The following is a 16640-nucleotide window of genomic DNA, read 5'->3' as shown; positions in this document are numbered from 1 at the left end:
AAGATCCTTAAGGGCAGTCTCAGCAGAAGCTGAGTGTAGAGAGGGTGTAGTTCATGTCTAATAGAAGAAACTTTAGTAAGATTCATATGAGAACCAAAAAATTTTTTTAAGAGCACTATATTGGTAGAAACACCACCAGCTTGGTCTGAAATGCAGAGAGATCTCACAAAATGAATAGGCCTTTGGACCCCCAAAATTCTGTTGACAGGACTCACACTCAGAACATTGTGCAGCTCCAAACATGGTCTACTTCTCATTGAAAAGGAATAATAATGCAAAGATCAGGAGCAAGAGCCCAGAGGAGGCCAGAGGATAGTTATTTCTGGGAGGAACAGGACTAAATTTCTAATCAAGGAACTTCTAACATTCTCCTGGCTGTATTTTAGAATTTCTATGGGCCAGTGATTCCCATCTGACTCTTATTTTCTCCCTTTTGAACAAGAATATCTGGAGTAATTACCCTGCACTTGCTGCATGTGTGTGCTTTGGGTACGTGTGGGGCAGATAACTTGTCTCTGTGGTTCATAAGTCTTCTAACTCTGAGGAACTGTATTCTAGAAACTATCCTTAAAGAACCACATCTGAGGAAGCTGAATAAGGATTTGACTTAGATGCCAACATCCTGGATTTCAAGCTGAAGCTGTAAAAGGATGAGACATTTCTTCTTTTCTTGGTAGAGCATGAGTTTGGTTGACACATGAAGGGAATATAAGTAACATGTGGTCAGAGGGTGAACCATGGTGGTTTTAAAATATGTCCACAAAATTTTTGGTACTCCTCTGCTGAAAAGGAAGTCTAACTCCTTTGTCCTTGAGTGTGGCCTATACTTCAGGACTCTAATAAATAGGATGTGATAGATGTGACAGTGTTAGATTTAGGAGACTAGGTCATTAAACAGTTATGGCTTCCTCCTTGCTTTGCTTTGGGAGAACTAGTTGCCATGGCATGAGGTCACTTGAGAAGAGGTTTGTGGGATAGAGGAGCTGAGTCCTCTTGCTAAACGCTAGAAAAGAACTGAGGCCTCCAGCCAAGAGCTATCTGAACAAGCCTTAGGAAGCAGATCTTCCTGCCCCAGGCAAACCTGCAGATGACAGCAGGCCAAACATCATCTTGACCATAATCTCATGAGAGATTTCAAGCCAGAACCACCCCGTTCAGCCTCTGCCAGATTCCCAAACCATAGAAACTATCTGAGATAAGTGTTTACTCTTGTTTTAAACTGCTAAGTAATATCCTGTGAGGCAACAGGATAACTAACAAGTGGGCATTATGGACTTCATTAGTAAAAGTTATGTTTGCAGAAAAACCATCATTTAGTTAATTCTTAGGCAATACATATATTTACCTTTTCTGTAATACAGTGTTTGAAACTCTCAAGTTAGTATGTCAGAGGCTGGGTCTGTAAAAGACAAATATCTGACTTCAGCTATGTTAGAATAAAGTTGCACTGGGCCTACACAGTATCTTTTAACGCTTTGGTGAATATACAATTGGTATGTTTCCAAATATCTAGGCAGGTGCTTCGTGACTCTTCCTTTGAATTTTACTATTTGTCTCCACTTATTTTAAAACAGTGTTCAAGCTGATGTTTGAAAGGTTGTGAGAAACAGAAGCCAGGTTCATTCATAAATCTGAGTGTAACCTATACATTATGGAAAAAAATGTTGGAGCTATTGGTAGAGACGTCTTTCTCCTCTGTTTTCATGAACTGCATACCTAGAAGCTGTAATTTTTTTTAACATGAGGAGACTATCCAAAGTATTTCTTGAGTATATAGTTAAGTATGTCTTAATTTGTAAAAGTAAAAAGAACTCAAATCCACTAAGTGTTCTTATATATTTATGACTTTGATATTTTATCATAGTTTAAAATCTTAGAATAATTTGACAGGGAAGTACTTGACAATGAAAAAATATAGTAATTTTTATATAAAGGTAATATAATCACTTCTACGGGAATCATCAGCAATGAAATGGTTTCTTGCCAAAATATAGCATCACTGTATTGTCTTTATCTTTAATAAGAAGGTCAAACTAACAAATGAAGCAGCTAAATCTTGACAGGTATCTGTTACTTCAGGTCATAATTTTATCACTAATAATTCTATTTTTTTAAAAATTGAAATATGTAATACTACCCTTTTTCCCCTCAGGGAATTGCTCCAAAGCTGGAATTTTCTACAACCTCAGTGATTACTGAATGTCTGATAAGTTCAAGGAAGTGCCGCACTCAGGTTGAACTCATTTATTTAAAGTATTTAATGGTTTAACTTATTTGTTCATATTTATGGGCATTGGGCAAGAATTATTCTTGTATTTTGGCTGTAACTCTTTTCACTTTTGGGGGTCATTCTTTAGTTTAAGCAAAACAACTATCAGAGGTATTTAGCAATTTGGTTGCATCTTACATGTGAGAGGGCAGAGTTTGGTATACATGATAGAAGGCGCCATGATGTTATTGTTATTATTTTGTAACTCCATGGGCCTTTTTTTTTTTTTTAACCAGCCTGCCAGAAAGGTGTTGAGATCAAAAAGTCCCATGGAGAACTAGATCTGAGGCTTCTATAAATCTTATAGAAGTTAAGGTGGCTGCAGAAAGTTCAAAGGATACCTTTTAGCAAATATGACCAGAGTTTCTCATGCAGGGATATTGGTGTTTAGTGAGTATGGTTTCTTGAGTGTCTCTAATTCTTATATGACTCTTGCTCAGTTTGATGGCCATACTGGTGCAATCAGACCAAGGGAAGCTTGGACAGTCCAACCTAAGTACCTTCTCTGTTTGTAAAAACTGCCTTTAGTAAACTGAGATATCTGGACCTAATATTTCATTCTTGTCTAACTTTTTCACTGAGTCACCAGGATCATCTTACTGCCTTGTCCATTGGTTAGCTAGTAATGTCTAGGCTTCACTCATATGCAGTTGCATTATGATTAGGTAACAATGACTAGGCTGTGATGAAGAGCCACTAACATATAAAGCCCAGAGGACCCAAACAAGACAGGACTGGACCTATGATGGAAAGAGTGCAGTATTAATTTACTGCATTCTCAGTTTCAGAGTACATTTGTCAAGGACGGTAACAGTGATGTAAGCTAAGAAAGGTAAAGCGCAATTATATAAAATTATCAAGGGGATCATTCTTATTTTGTTTAGCAAGATACACAGTGTGCCAGTTTGGCTATAGTTAATTATCTTTGAAATGCAAACTGAAATGCAGCTGTTAGAGATCTAACAAACTATGCTTGCCAAATGCAAAGATGTTACTGACCTGTTTTGAGTTATGCACTGTGTATATTTGTAAATTGTTAATAATATTTTACCTGAACTCAGATAAAATTTTTTTCTCCTCCTTGGGGATGTCCTTCTAGTGAGTGGATGGAAAAGTCTTTTTTTTTTTTTTTTTTTTTGTATGAACTATGGCATATGCACAGAAAAGGACATCCTAAGTGTACAGCTTGGTGGAAAGTCTTTTGTAAATGTAAAATTGTGCCCTCATCAGTAGTCTCATTAGACTTAGGAACTAACATTTTCCTCTGTAAACTTTTGGGAAGACTCGTTTCTTTATTTAACTTGCTATTTCAGTATTTGTCATTTGTTCTTTACTGAACAGATGTAAGAAAATAGGATAGGTCTTAGCATCAGACAGTGTTTAAGCAAATATGCCTCAGAATCAGATGGATCTGGGTTCAATTTCCTCACAAGACTGCCGTAAAGATTAAATTAGAGAATAGGTGATGTGTCTGGCACATAACATATAATTAATGAATTTGATGGCTGTTACTAAGATTTCTTTTAAAATGATAATTAGGAGAGAAGACAATAGTTAAAATACAAGATAGAAAACATTATCTGGTAGGCACAACAAAGTATATACTTGCACATTAAAATTTTAAATGTTAACAGCCAGAATTTTAATCTTATTTGACCTTATTTAAGAATGTGATAAATCTGCTTTTTAAAAAGTGAGTATTAGTTACAATTAAAATTTTAGTGACTACAAAGCAGCATTTTCAGTTTCAAAAATAAGAATGAGACAAGCCATTTTGGTTTTTAGGAGAAGAATGAGTAAAAGAAGCTATAAAAATATTTAAGTTTGCAAATACTTATAAACTTTATTCCTTTGGGCATATTATTTTCAACTGTCACCAGTTGAATGGATTGAAAAATTATATTTTTGTGATTTTCTGAAATTCAACTAGTTTTAATTAAACTAGTTTTCTACTTATTCTTTTTACCTACTAAAGGTAGAATTTAGTATTTATTAGTTCAATATCAATAGTAGTTGTATTAATTTGTGTGCTGCATCAGGTAGTTTTTGCTGTGTAAAAAGTGACACTAACTTAGTTGCTTAAAACCATTTTTCACAGTTCTGTGGATTGGTTGGGTGATTCTTTTGGTCTGAAATGACGAGGCCAGGGCTGAATGATCTAGGATGGCTTCATTCGTATCTGGTAGTTGGCTGAGTTTTTGGTCTGGGAGGGACTTTACATTTCTCATAATTTGCTTGATTTTAGCTGGGATGGTGGCTACAAGATTTTCATCATCTAGTAGGCTAATTTTGGCTCATTCATATGGAAGCAGGGAGGTTTTCAAAAAAAGGATTAAAAGACAATAGCACTTTTCAAGTCTCTCTATGTATCCCAAGCTATTATCCTGTTGGCCAAAGGGAGCCATCTTGTTAACAGCATATAACAGCCACTATTTTAAGTTTTCCTGGGCAGTAACAGGATACATTAAGGATCTGGTTGAGTTAGACAACATGTATCTGTACTACATATGCCACAGTTTAGAACTTCCTCTATAGTATTCAACATTCAAAGATTGTAATGAAGGAAGAAGATGGGGTTAGTTATTTTAGGTTTGGCATAATAAGAGGTAGGTAAGGAGGAACTTCACAGCATTGCTGAAGTGGGTGCTATTGGGTTTATCTGGGTCTGGAGGTAAGAGATACTAAAAATACATGAAGGTCTGGGGAAAAAGAGGTCTGCCGGTAGCAGATTCAGTGAAAATAAAAGAAGTAGAATGAGGAAAAGTAGTTTTGGTCAGCAAGGGATTTTCAAAGTTTCAAATGCAATGGGTCTGCAAAATGATGAAATCTAAGATGAGGTGGAAAAAAGCAATGAAAGCTGAGAAATAGAAGTCCAAGTCCAAGGTCTTGGAAAGATTCACTGCTTGAACATTTATTACACTTCAGAAGTCCTTATGTGTGCTAACATTCCTGCTTCTGTGCCTCAGTGTGATGTCATAGAGATAGATGAAGTATGATAAGGTAGGAAATTCTGAATTACTTGTTGAAGTCATTGAGCAAGGTGGGAGAAGGACCGGGAGCATATCAACAGCTGTAGAGGAGAGATGAGGAAAAAATCTGATGCTGCAGGTTTGTATGAAATTCATGGACTTATTTTCCAGTTAGGAAAATATATATTTTTCCTGTTTATCTTCTTTTAAAAAATGTTTGACTCTCTTCCCTTCTATATCACATTTATGTTTTAATATTTACTTAGAATAGATACCCTTAGTGAGTAGGGAAGGAGGGGTTGAGAAAATAAAGAAGGAGTTAGGAGGGATGGGTTTTTAAAATGATTAAAGTTAGGAAACAAAGTTTCTCACCTTTCCATTTTCTCTAATATTAGAAATATTATAATTCTAGATAATGAATCAAGAGGTCTTATATTATTTACTTGTAATCCAAATTTTAAGGCACCCATAAGGCAGAGACTAAATAAAATGTTAATCCTAATAACGCAAAAAAAAATTTAGAAATGTAACATTTGCTTTTTAAAAATTTTAGACTGCTAACCAGTTTTACTAGTAGAGTACTAGTCATTAAAGTTTAAATGTGTCTTTTATGTCTTTTTACTTTTATAAAAATATGGAACCAGAATTAAGATGATATGACTATTGGTCATTGAATTGTAAAGTTTTAGTTTGGAAGAGATCTTAAAATCCTAATCACCTTATATAATCCAAATAATATATTTCATGAAAATATGTATAAAGCTGTTTTTCAGATGTTCACATTGTATATATGTTTTTAATCATAGCAGTATAAATGAAACTTACTTTAATAGTTGTCTCCGTAAAGATTTCATAAGCAATGAATTAGCCATGTCTGTTTGTGACATTACTAAAGAGAGCCCTCTTGGGGCACCAGGTGGCTCAGTCAATTAAGCCTCCGACTCTTGATTTCTTCTGGGATTATGATCTCAGGTGTGTGAGATTGAGACCCACATTGAGTTCCATGCTCAGCATGGAGTCTGCTTAAGATTCCATCCATCTCCCACTTCCCTCCCCCAACATTCACACACACACACACTCTCTTAAAAAAACAAACAAAAAACCTCTTAAATTATATAACCAATTACTTGCATACTTAATTACAAATGATAAACCAATGTTTTTGTTAATTTTTTAGTACACTGAAAACTAATTTTTCTGACCTTGTTTCTTAGATTTTTCAAGTGGTTAAATATGTATTTGTTAGACTTAAGAATACCATGGACTTTATTAACTACTAGACAAAGAGTTACTTAGCATAGATAAGAAAGACTAATCTAGTTGGGTTTGATAGATTGTATGTGCCTTTAATTTTTAAAGTTTTTTTCTATGTGTAATTTATAGATATACAAATATCCCTACATATATCTTCTGCCCAAATTAATTTTTATTTTTAATGTTTAGGATAAATTTATTTACCATACGGCTCCAGTTGAAAAATCACACGGCAGACTGCAAACCAGAACATCAAGATCACAAAAGAAAAAATCCAAGTCACCTGAGAGAAATAAATATTGCATAAATGCAAAAAACTACGAACAGCCTACCATTTCTTCAAAATCACACTCTCCATCTCCCTACACAAAAAGACGCATGTGTGAGCTATCTGAAGACACCAGGCGGCGGCTGGCCCATTTAAATCTGGGACCCTATGAATTCAAAAAAGAAACAGATAAACCTCCATTTGTGATTAGACATGTATGTGTTCTCTTAAACATTTCCATTTGAAACCGATCTAATCTGTTCTTTCACTAAAATGTTATTCTGAAACTTCTTTCAAAATCTGGCTTCTATTCATAATTTTCTTTCCTGAACTGTTAGCCTAGCAATCTAAAACGGAAAATTAACTTAGAGTAAAAGAACATTCTTTTGTCAATCTTTAAACCCGACAGAGATCAAGTTCCATTATGAATACCATGTTAACTCCTATAAGTATTCATTTCCTTTCTTCCTCTACACTGGACAGTGTAATAACTCTACAAATTGAACTTAGATGTAATTGACATTAGTACTAAAATGGCAGAGTAGGGTTTTAAAAGAGGACCAACTTTTCTTTATGAAAAGGAAGACTCCCCTTTTCTAGCCTTTTTAAAAATTATAATGGAGAGTTAAGTTTTCTTTGATATTATGTCCCTTGGATAAACCTTATATAATGGATCTTTGAAGCAAATCATTATTTGATGAGGTTGGGAAGGCCTTTGAAAGTGAAGAGAGTAACTTAGGGTAGCATAGTTCTGATCTTCCCAAACAGAAGACTGCTTTTGATATGGCTTAAGCTTAGAGCTTGTGTTCATGTGATAGTCAAGTAGACTTTGGGTGATCTTAAGGGTCTGTAACATTTCAGAATGTTTAATAAGGGACTTCCTTAGAATTCTCATAGTTTCTTGAATTTTTGTAAAGAATTTTTATCCTAAAAGCATTTCTTTAACAAAAGCTTGTAATTTAATAAAATTACATATAATAACAATAATGAATGTTAAGATTTAAGTGCCTACAGAAGTAAAACAACTTTTGGGGTTGTGAGCCCCACATCAGGCTCTCTGCTAGGCAGGGAGCCTGCTTCCTCCTCTCTCTCTCTCTCTACTTGTGATCTCTCTCTCTGTCAAATAAACAAAATCTTAAAAAAAAAAAAAAGAAAAAGAAAAAAGAAAACTATCATGCTCCCAAACAAACTGGCACAACTATCCCAGAAAAGTTAAACAGAATTACTTACTTTTTCCTTGATACAGAATAGGAACTTTTTTTTTCTATTTGCAGTAAAATATAACATGAAATGTACCACTTCAGCCATTTTAAAGTGTATAATTTCAGTGGCAGTAAGTACAAGTTGTGTAACTGTCGCTGCAGTCTAGTTCCCGAACTTTTTCAATCATCCTAAACAGGAACCCTGCACTCATTAAGCATTTACTCACCATTTCTCCCTTTCTTCAGCCCCTGGCAACCATTAATTTGCTTCCCATATGGATTTTCCTATTCTGCCTTTTCATCTAAGTGGAATTATACAATATGTAGACTTTTCTATCTGGCATTTTTCATTTAGCACAGTGTTTTCGAGTTTCATTCATTTTATAACCTGTATGAGTACTCTTTTTATGGTTGAATAATATTTCATTGTATGGATATATACCACATTTTGTTTATTCATTCATCTGTTGGTGGACATTGGGCTGTTTTCGTCTTTTGGTTATATGAATAGTCCTTCCATGAACATTCATACACAAGTTTCCACTTGAGTACCTGTTTTCATGCCTAAGTTAATACCTAAGAGTGGAATTGCTGGGCCATGTGGTGTGTCTGTTTTTAACTTGTTGAGGAATTGTCAAACTGTTTTCCACAATGCCTGTCCCATTTTACCTTCTCTCCAGCCATGTAAGAGGGTTTCACTTTACCTACATTCTCACTAACACTTACTATTCTTTCTGTTTTCTTTTTATTATAGCCATCCTAGGGGGTGTGGATTGGTTTCTCATTGTGGCTTTTTTTTTTCTCATTATGGTTTTGATTTGCATTTCCCTAATAAGTAATGATGTCAAACATCTTTTTATGTGCTGTTAGCCATTTTTATATTTTCTCTGGAGAAATGTCTATTCAAGTTCTTTGTCCACTTTTAATTTTTTTTTTGTCTTTTTGATATTTAGTTGCAAGTTTGCTTTAAATATTTAGGATTCTAAATCCTTATCAAGTATGGTTTGTAAATATTTTTTTCTCATTCTATGATCTTTTCACTTTCCTTTTTTGAAATTTAATTTTTTAAAATTGTGGTAAAATATACACAATATAAAATTTACCATTTTAGGGGCACCTGGGTGGCTCAGTGGGTTAAAGCCTCTGCCTTCAGCTCAGGTCATGATCTCAGGGTCCTGGGATCAAGCCCCACATCTGGCTCTGTGGGAAGCCTACTTCCCACATCCGGCTCTCTGCTCAGTGGGAAGCCTGCTTCCCCGTCTCTCTCTGCCTGCCTCTCTGCCTACTGGTGATCTCTGTCAAATAAATAAATAAAATCTTATATAAAAAAAAATTTACCATTTTAGCCATTTTAGTGTATAGTTCAGTCGCAGTATGTACATTCACATCATAAAGTAGTATCTCTCACTATGATTTTGATTTGTAGTTCCCTAATGATTAGTGATACTGAAAATTTTTCTTGTGCTTATTGGTCATTTGTATATCTTTTGGAGAAATATGTATGTAAGTTCTTTGCCCACTTTTGAGAAGTTTTTTTCAAGGTTGTAGAAGCTTCTTTATATATTCTGGATATTAATGCCTTATAGATAATTATTTGCAAATATATATTTTTATTAAATGGTTTGCTTTTCACCCTCTTAATAGTGTCCTTTAAGGGGTGGCTCAGTGGGTTAAGCCTCTGCCTTCGGTTCAGGTCATGATCTCAGGGTCCTGGGATCAAACCCCATATCGGGCTCTCTGCTCAGCAGGGAGCCTGCTTCCCCCTCTCTCTCTGCCTGTCTCTCTGCCTACTTGTGTTCTCTGTCTGTCAAATAAATAAATAAAATCTTTAAAAAAATAAAATAAAAAAATAAACATGAACAGCAAAATACTCAACTAAGCTCTGTCCTCAGAACATGCCTGAATCACACAGGCACTATCCTGTTAACCTGATGACCACAGTCTATGTGCTTGAGTTGATTTTCTGGTGCCATGAGACTGTAAGAGCATTTAGGTTCTTTTTGACTTTCAATCCTTCTTCTTCTAGGTCGACCCCCCAAGTCCCAGGGCTGATGCTTTATTTGGATCTTCTGGCAGAGACTGTGAAAGAGATGGATGGTCCAGGATGCACAACGGTAAGTTAAAGGTTGTCTCTCTTCATTGCTTTAGTTGCCTTGGCTACAGTCAAGCCTTTCACTTGCATCAATGAACAGAAATAGATTCTTTGCTGTGTTTTTGGATAATAAGGCATAGTGCTACTTTTTACAACTTGTGGGACACCCAGATAGGTACTGTCTAAAAATAATAGAATTTCTGTGCTGCTATAAACTTACCTCCCTCTTTGAGATTCAAATTACATATTTTTTTTAAAAGATTTTATTTATTTATTTGTTAGAGAGAGAGAGAAAGAGCATGAGCACAGGCAGACAGAGTGGTAGGCAGAGGCAGAGGGAGAAGCTGGCTCCCCGCTGAGCAAGGAGCCGGATGTGGGACTCGATCCCAGGACGCTGGGATCATGACCTGAGCCGAAGGCAGCTGCTTAACCAACTGAGCCACCCAGGCGTCCCTCAAATTACATATTAAAGACTGATAACCTCTTAGTGAAGGAAAAGAAAGACCTGATTTTGCTTTGCACAACAATTTCTAAGTTTATTTGACTATGGAACCATGTTCCTACCTTAACATATACTCCTTAGTTTGTGGAAAAGGCTTTGGGAAACACCGTAGTAAAGAAGAGTTCAAGGTTATGGGTTTAGGACATACATTTACACATATATTTAAATACTTGCTCTGTCACTTACTCATAAATTGGGCATTTTTGAACAAATCATTTTAACAACTTTGATAATCAGTGTATTACAGAATGAAGATAACATGGTATATATGACTGTGTAAAATGCCTTAGCACACAGGCCTTAATATCTACTGTCATTATAATAATGCTTACATTTCTGAAAAGATAATGTCCTTTAAATTTAGTTTATAGGAATCTTTTTTTTTATCATAGGCCCTGGTTCTAAAGGTTAGGGAAGTTATTTCTTAAATTCAATCTGAATATGACTTTTATGAAGAAGATGAAATAGTATTATGTGATTAGGGATATTTGAGTGTTAATATCTAGAATCATTGGTTGGTCAGTTCAGCAAGCCTTCCTGAGCAGCCTTTAAGTTAATTCACTACACATTGATAAAGGCATAGAAGAAGGAAGAGAGACAGTGAAAAAAACATGATCATAAGATGTCGTGAGCTCCCATCTCTCTTCGTTTCTAAACTGTAGTGTAGAATCTTTTTTCTTAAATGGGGAAATGAAACATTTTTCTCTGAGAACATGCAGAGTTTGTGCTCATTTATTTTGCTGTTTTAGCATTAGCAGGGAGATAGATGTGGTAGTCAATAAGTCTTTAATAACCACCATAGCAGATTATATGAAATTAGGAATGGATGTTATACTCTGTTTCCCCTTTTGGAAGAAATGTATGGATGTGGAAAAAAAGGTTTAAGAACAAGAAAATAAAAAATAACTTCAATATAGATATTCCTTTGGAAGATGTTTTTGGAATGCACTGAAGCATCTGATTTCTCTTGATAATTATTAGGTACTTGCCAGCAGAACTGTTAGAGTTTCTAGTAACTTTTGATTGCCATAGTCAGCTACCTATGTAGAGGTACAATCAGAGAGGTTAATAGTGAGGTCTGCTTTTTTTTTTTTAACTTTTTATTTAGACATAATTTCAGACTTAAAGAAAACTTGAAACAGTGTAAAGAATCCCTATATACCTTTCAGAATCCACAAATACTATATTTGCTTTTCCCTCTTCCTCTCTGTCTCCTCCCCACCACAACCCTGCCTCCATCTCTGTGTCTATATAAAGTTTTTTTTTGTTTTGTTTTGGTTTGGTTTTTTGACAAGGACATTGCTATGGACGGAATTGTGTCCCTCCAAAATTTTTATGTTGAAGCTCTAACCTGAAATGTGGTAGTATTTGGAAACTGGGCCTTTGGAAGATAAATAGGTTTAGGTAAGTTTCGGAAGGTGGAGCTTTCATGATAGCATCAGGGCCCTTATAAGAAGAAAAACCAGAGATCTTGCTTTCTCTCTCTGTCTCATGAGGACACAAGCAGAAGGTAGTCATCTTCAAGCCAGAACTAGAGCTATTCCCAGAACCTGACTGCATTGGCACCTGGATTTCAGACCTCTAACCTCCAGAACCGTTGTATAAGCCCCCCGAGTCTATATGTTATTTTGTTATGGCAGCATGAGGAGAATAATGCAGATATTATGTGATATAATTATAAAAAGCAGACAATTGACAATGATATGATAATAATAACGAATCTATAAACTTAACTCAGATTTTGCTCCTTGTCATCATAATATCTTTATAGCAAAAGAAATTCCATATCATGTATGGGCTTCAGTTAACATGTCTCTTTAGTTGTTTTTTTTTTTTCAGTGAACACATTTCAGCAGTTTAACTTTATAACAATTAACAATAAACCTGTAACATTTTTTCAGACAATGCCAGCATTTGGGTTTTTTTTCTTTTTCATTTGATTTGATTTGATTTCTTTTCTGTGTTCCAGAATTCATTGTTTATGTACCACACCCAGTGCTCCATGCAGTATATGCCCTCCCTAATACCCACCACCAGCCTCACCCAACCTACCACCCACCTTCCCTCCAAACCCTCGGTTTGTTTCTCAGAGTCCAATAGTCTCTCACGGTTCGTCTCCCCCTCCAATTTCCCCCAACTCACTTCTCCTCTCTATCTCCCAATGTCCTCCATGTTATTCCTTATGCTCCACAAGTAAGTGAAACCATATGACAATTGACACTCTCTGCTTGACATATTTCACTCAGCATAACCTCTTACAGTCCTGTACATGTTGATACAAAAGTTGGGTATTTTCTGATGGAGGCATAATACTCCATTGTATACATGGACCATATCTTCTTTATCCATTCATCTGTTGAAGGGAATCTTGGTTCTTTCCACAGTTTGGCGACTGTGGCCATTGCTGCTATGAACATTGGGGTACAGATGCTCCTTCTTTTCACTACATCTGTGTCTTTGGGGTAAATACCCAATAGTGCAATTGCAGGGTCATAGGATAGCTCTATTTTTAATTTCTTGAGGAATCTCCACACTGTTCTCCAAAGTGGCTGCCCCAACTTGCATTCCTACCAACATTGTAGGAGGGTTCCCCTTTCTCCACATCCTCTCCAACACTTGTTGTTTACTCTCTTGTTAATTTTGACTATTCTAACTGGTATAAAGTGGTATCTCAATGTGGTTTTGATTTGAATCTCCCTGATGGCTAGTGATGATGAACATTTTTTCATGTGTCTATTAGCCATTTGTATGTCTTTTGGGAGAAATGTCTGTTCATGTCTTCTGCCCATTTTTTGACATGATTATCTGTCTTGTGTGTGTTGAGTTTGAGCAGTTCTTCATAGACCTTGGATGGCAGCCCTTTGTCTATAGTGTCATTTGTGAATCTCTTCTCCCATTCCGTGGGTTGCCTCTTTGTTTCGTTGACTGTTTCCTTTGCTGTACAGAAGGTTTTGATCTTGATGAAGTCCCAAAAGTTCATTTTTGCTTTTGTTTCCTTTGCCTTTGGAGACATATCTTGAAAGAAGTTGCTGTGGCTGACGTCAAAGAGATTACTGCCTATGTTCTCCTCTAGGATTCTGATGGATTCCTGCCTCACGTTGAGGTCTTTTATCCATTTCGAGTTTATCTTTGTGTATGATGTAAGAGAATGGTTGAGTTTCATTCTTCTATACATAGCTGTCCAATTTTTCCAGCACCATTTATTGAAGAGACTGTCCTTTTTCCACTGTATGTTTTTTCCTGCTTTGTCAAAGATTATTTGACCATAGAGTTGAGGGTCCATATTTGGGCTCTTTACTCTGTTTCACTGGTCTATGTGTCTGTTTCTATGCCATACCATGCTGTCTTGGTGATCTCAGCTTCGTAGTAAAGCTTGAAATACGGCAACGTGATGCCCCCAGTTTTGTTTTTCTTTTTCAACATTTCCTTAGCAATTCAGGGTCTCTTCTGGTTCCATACCAATTTTAGGATTGTTTGTTCCAGCTCTTTGAAAAATGCCAGTGGAATTTTGGTTCGGGATGCCATTGAAAGTATAGATTGCTTTAGGCAGTATAGACATTTCTTTTTAATTTATTTATTTTTTATTTCTTTTCAGCATAACAGTGTTCATTGTTTTTGCACCACAATGTTTATTCTTCTGATCCATGAGCATGGAATGGTCTTCCATCTTTTTGTGTTTTCTTCAATTTCTTTCATAAGTGTTCTGTAGTTCCTCAAGTTAAAGTTAAAGGATCTGTACTTGAGGAACTACAGAACACTTTAGATTTCTTTAAAATGGATCAGTTCCCTAATCTTTCTTTGTGTTTGACGCTGATGATTTTGAAGAGCATAGGCCAGTTATTCGGTTGAATGTCCCTCAATTTGGGTTTGCTTGATTTTCCCTCATGATTTAATTTAGATTATTCATTTCCTCCCAGAATACAACAGATGTGATGTGTTACTCTCAGTGCAACATTTCAGAAAGCATGTTATACTTCTTTGTTACTGGTGATACTCATTTGCTCATTAATTAAGATGGGGTCTGCTAGGTTTCTGCATCATAAAGGTGATATCTCTTTCCTTTGTAATTAGTGGGGAGATATTTTAAGACTATTATATCCTGTCACCTCGACTTTGACTCCTTTAGCATACATTGATGATTCTTGCTTAAAACAATTTATTGCTATAAAGTTTGCCAAATAGTGATTTTTAAAATTCTCTTATTCTTTGTACATTTATTACTTGCCCTTCTACTGTAAAGAGTTTTTCATCTCATTTCTCTACTTTTAATGTCCCTATCTTTTGACTGCCTTTTTTTTCCCTGTCTAGCAATTGGGTGGTTGTGCTTTGGGGACTCATCAGCTATTAAAAAAATGCATATGGGAATTTCTTATGATAGAGTGAATTTTCATTAGTGACTTTAATGGAAACTCTTAAACCCTTTCTTGCCAAATTATCCTACCTAAAAATTAAGTTTTTATAGGATACCATTTCCCCACCATTGACTATTTTAGTCATCATAATAATCGCATGAGGATGAATTTAACTATATTTGATCAAAAAAAATGACAGAGGCCTAGACAGGTTAAGTGGCTTGTTGAAGAGTTCCAGAACAGCCCTGGTTGGTCTGGGGTCCGGTTTCTTGCCCCAACTTCCTTCCTCCCACCACTCCTCCCACTTTCTCTATTTCCACTTGCATGTATTTTTTTTTTTTTAAGATAAGTTTTTCAAGGGGCACCTGGGTGGCTCAGTGGGTTAAAGCCTCTGCCTTCGGCTCGGGTCATGATCCCAGGGTCCTGGGATCGAGCCCCACATCGGGCTCTCTGCTCAGCAGGGAGCCTGCTTCCTCCTCTCTCTCTGCCTGCCTTTCTGCCTACTTATAATCTCTGTCTGTCAAATACATAAATAAAATCTTTAAAAAAAAAAGATAAGTTTTTCAAGCACGTTTTCTTTATCTGGAATTTCCATAGTATATAATTCTAATTGTAATTTGTGCAGTCCTTTTGAAGAGATCCAGCATGTCTTGTGTTACAAGAATGTTTATAAGCTTTATCCAACCATTGGTGTTTTTGAGGAGGAAATTGAGGGCATCATCCTGGCCCCTTTTTTATTTGCTTAGAATATGAAAAGATGTTAGATTCTGTCTCCTCTTTGAAGGAATCTTCTCTTATTCTCTTCATTTTGAAGATTCTTTTATGAGTTTCATTTCTACCTAAGATTGTAATCTTTTTTATGAGCTTCAACTAACCTCTTTGTTTGGTGGTTATTGTTTGTAAAGTAAAATAAATTGGAAATTATATTCCGAAAGCTAGTATGTCATTACTGGAATAGAGGATAATAAATGGTAACATTTTACTATTCTGAGTAAAATAGCAAATAGTCATTATATATATATATTTACTAGCAAGATATCTTATTTGTTTCAGCTTTTATTTAAATGTGTGCCTCATCTCATAGAGCAGTGGGCAGCTAAGCTGTGTCATTTTAGGTATCCCTTTTTTAGTTTCTTCATTTTCTATTATTAACTAAACATTTTTATCAACTTTAGTAAGCTATAATGTATATATCCTAAAATTCACCTATTCTGAGTACACAACTAAATTATTTTAAATAAATTTGCACAGTTATAAAATCCCCACAATCCATTCTAAGAATATTTTTATCATCCAAAGGAGTTTTCTCATACCCATTTGCAGTAAATCTGTATTCTCACCTTGAGTCTCTGGGTTGTTTCCACTTTTGGCCATTATGAATGATGCTACTTTGAGCATTTGCATTGAAGTCTTTGCATAGATACATGTCTTTATTTTTTTTTTTTTTTTGGATATCTGGGAATGGAATTGCCAGTTCATATGGTAAATCTGTGTTTAACTTTTTAAAAAATTGCCAGTTGTTTTCCAACGTGGCTCTGTCATTTTACATTCCCACCAGCAGTGTATGATGGTCTAGTTTCTCCACATCTTCAACAACACTTGTTATTATTGCCTTTTTTTTAACCATTCTAGTGGATAGGCAGTCCTGTCTCACTGAAACTTTAATTTACATTTGACTAAGGGCATTGAATGTTTTTTCATGTGCTTATTAGACATTAGTTTATCTTTTCAT

At 35.6% G+C, this 16640-nt stretch overlaps 1 protein-coding gene across 1 annotated transcript in view; it reads left to right on the top strand.

Moving 5' to 3' along the window:
* LOC111143213 (spermatogenesis associated 6) overlaps positions 1-16640 on the top strand; it is a 142007-nt gene that overhangs the window by 56806 nt on the left and 68561 nt on the right. The window contains exons 6-8 of the mRNA XM_022496779.1: positions 2153-2233; positions 6682-6975; positions 9989-10076. Coding sequence (XP_022352487.1) covers positions 2153-2233; positions 6682-6975; positions 9989-10076 — 463 coding nt within the window. The remainder of the gene's footprint in view (positions 1-2152; positions 2234-6681; positions 6976-9988; positions 10077-16640) is intronic.

Source organism: Enhydra lutris, unplaced genomic scaffold (assembly GCF_002288905.1).
Source record: "Enhydra lutris kenyoni isolate GAN:26980312 unplaced genomic scaffold, ASM228890v2 scaffoldscaffold9, whole genome shotgun sequence".
Lineage (NCBI taxonomy): Eukaryota > Metazoa > Chordata > Mammalia > Carnivora > Mustelidae > Enhydra > Enhydra lutris.
Note: the sequence above shows the minus strand (reverse complement) of the source record. Positions and strands in the feature narration are given on the sequence as shown.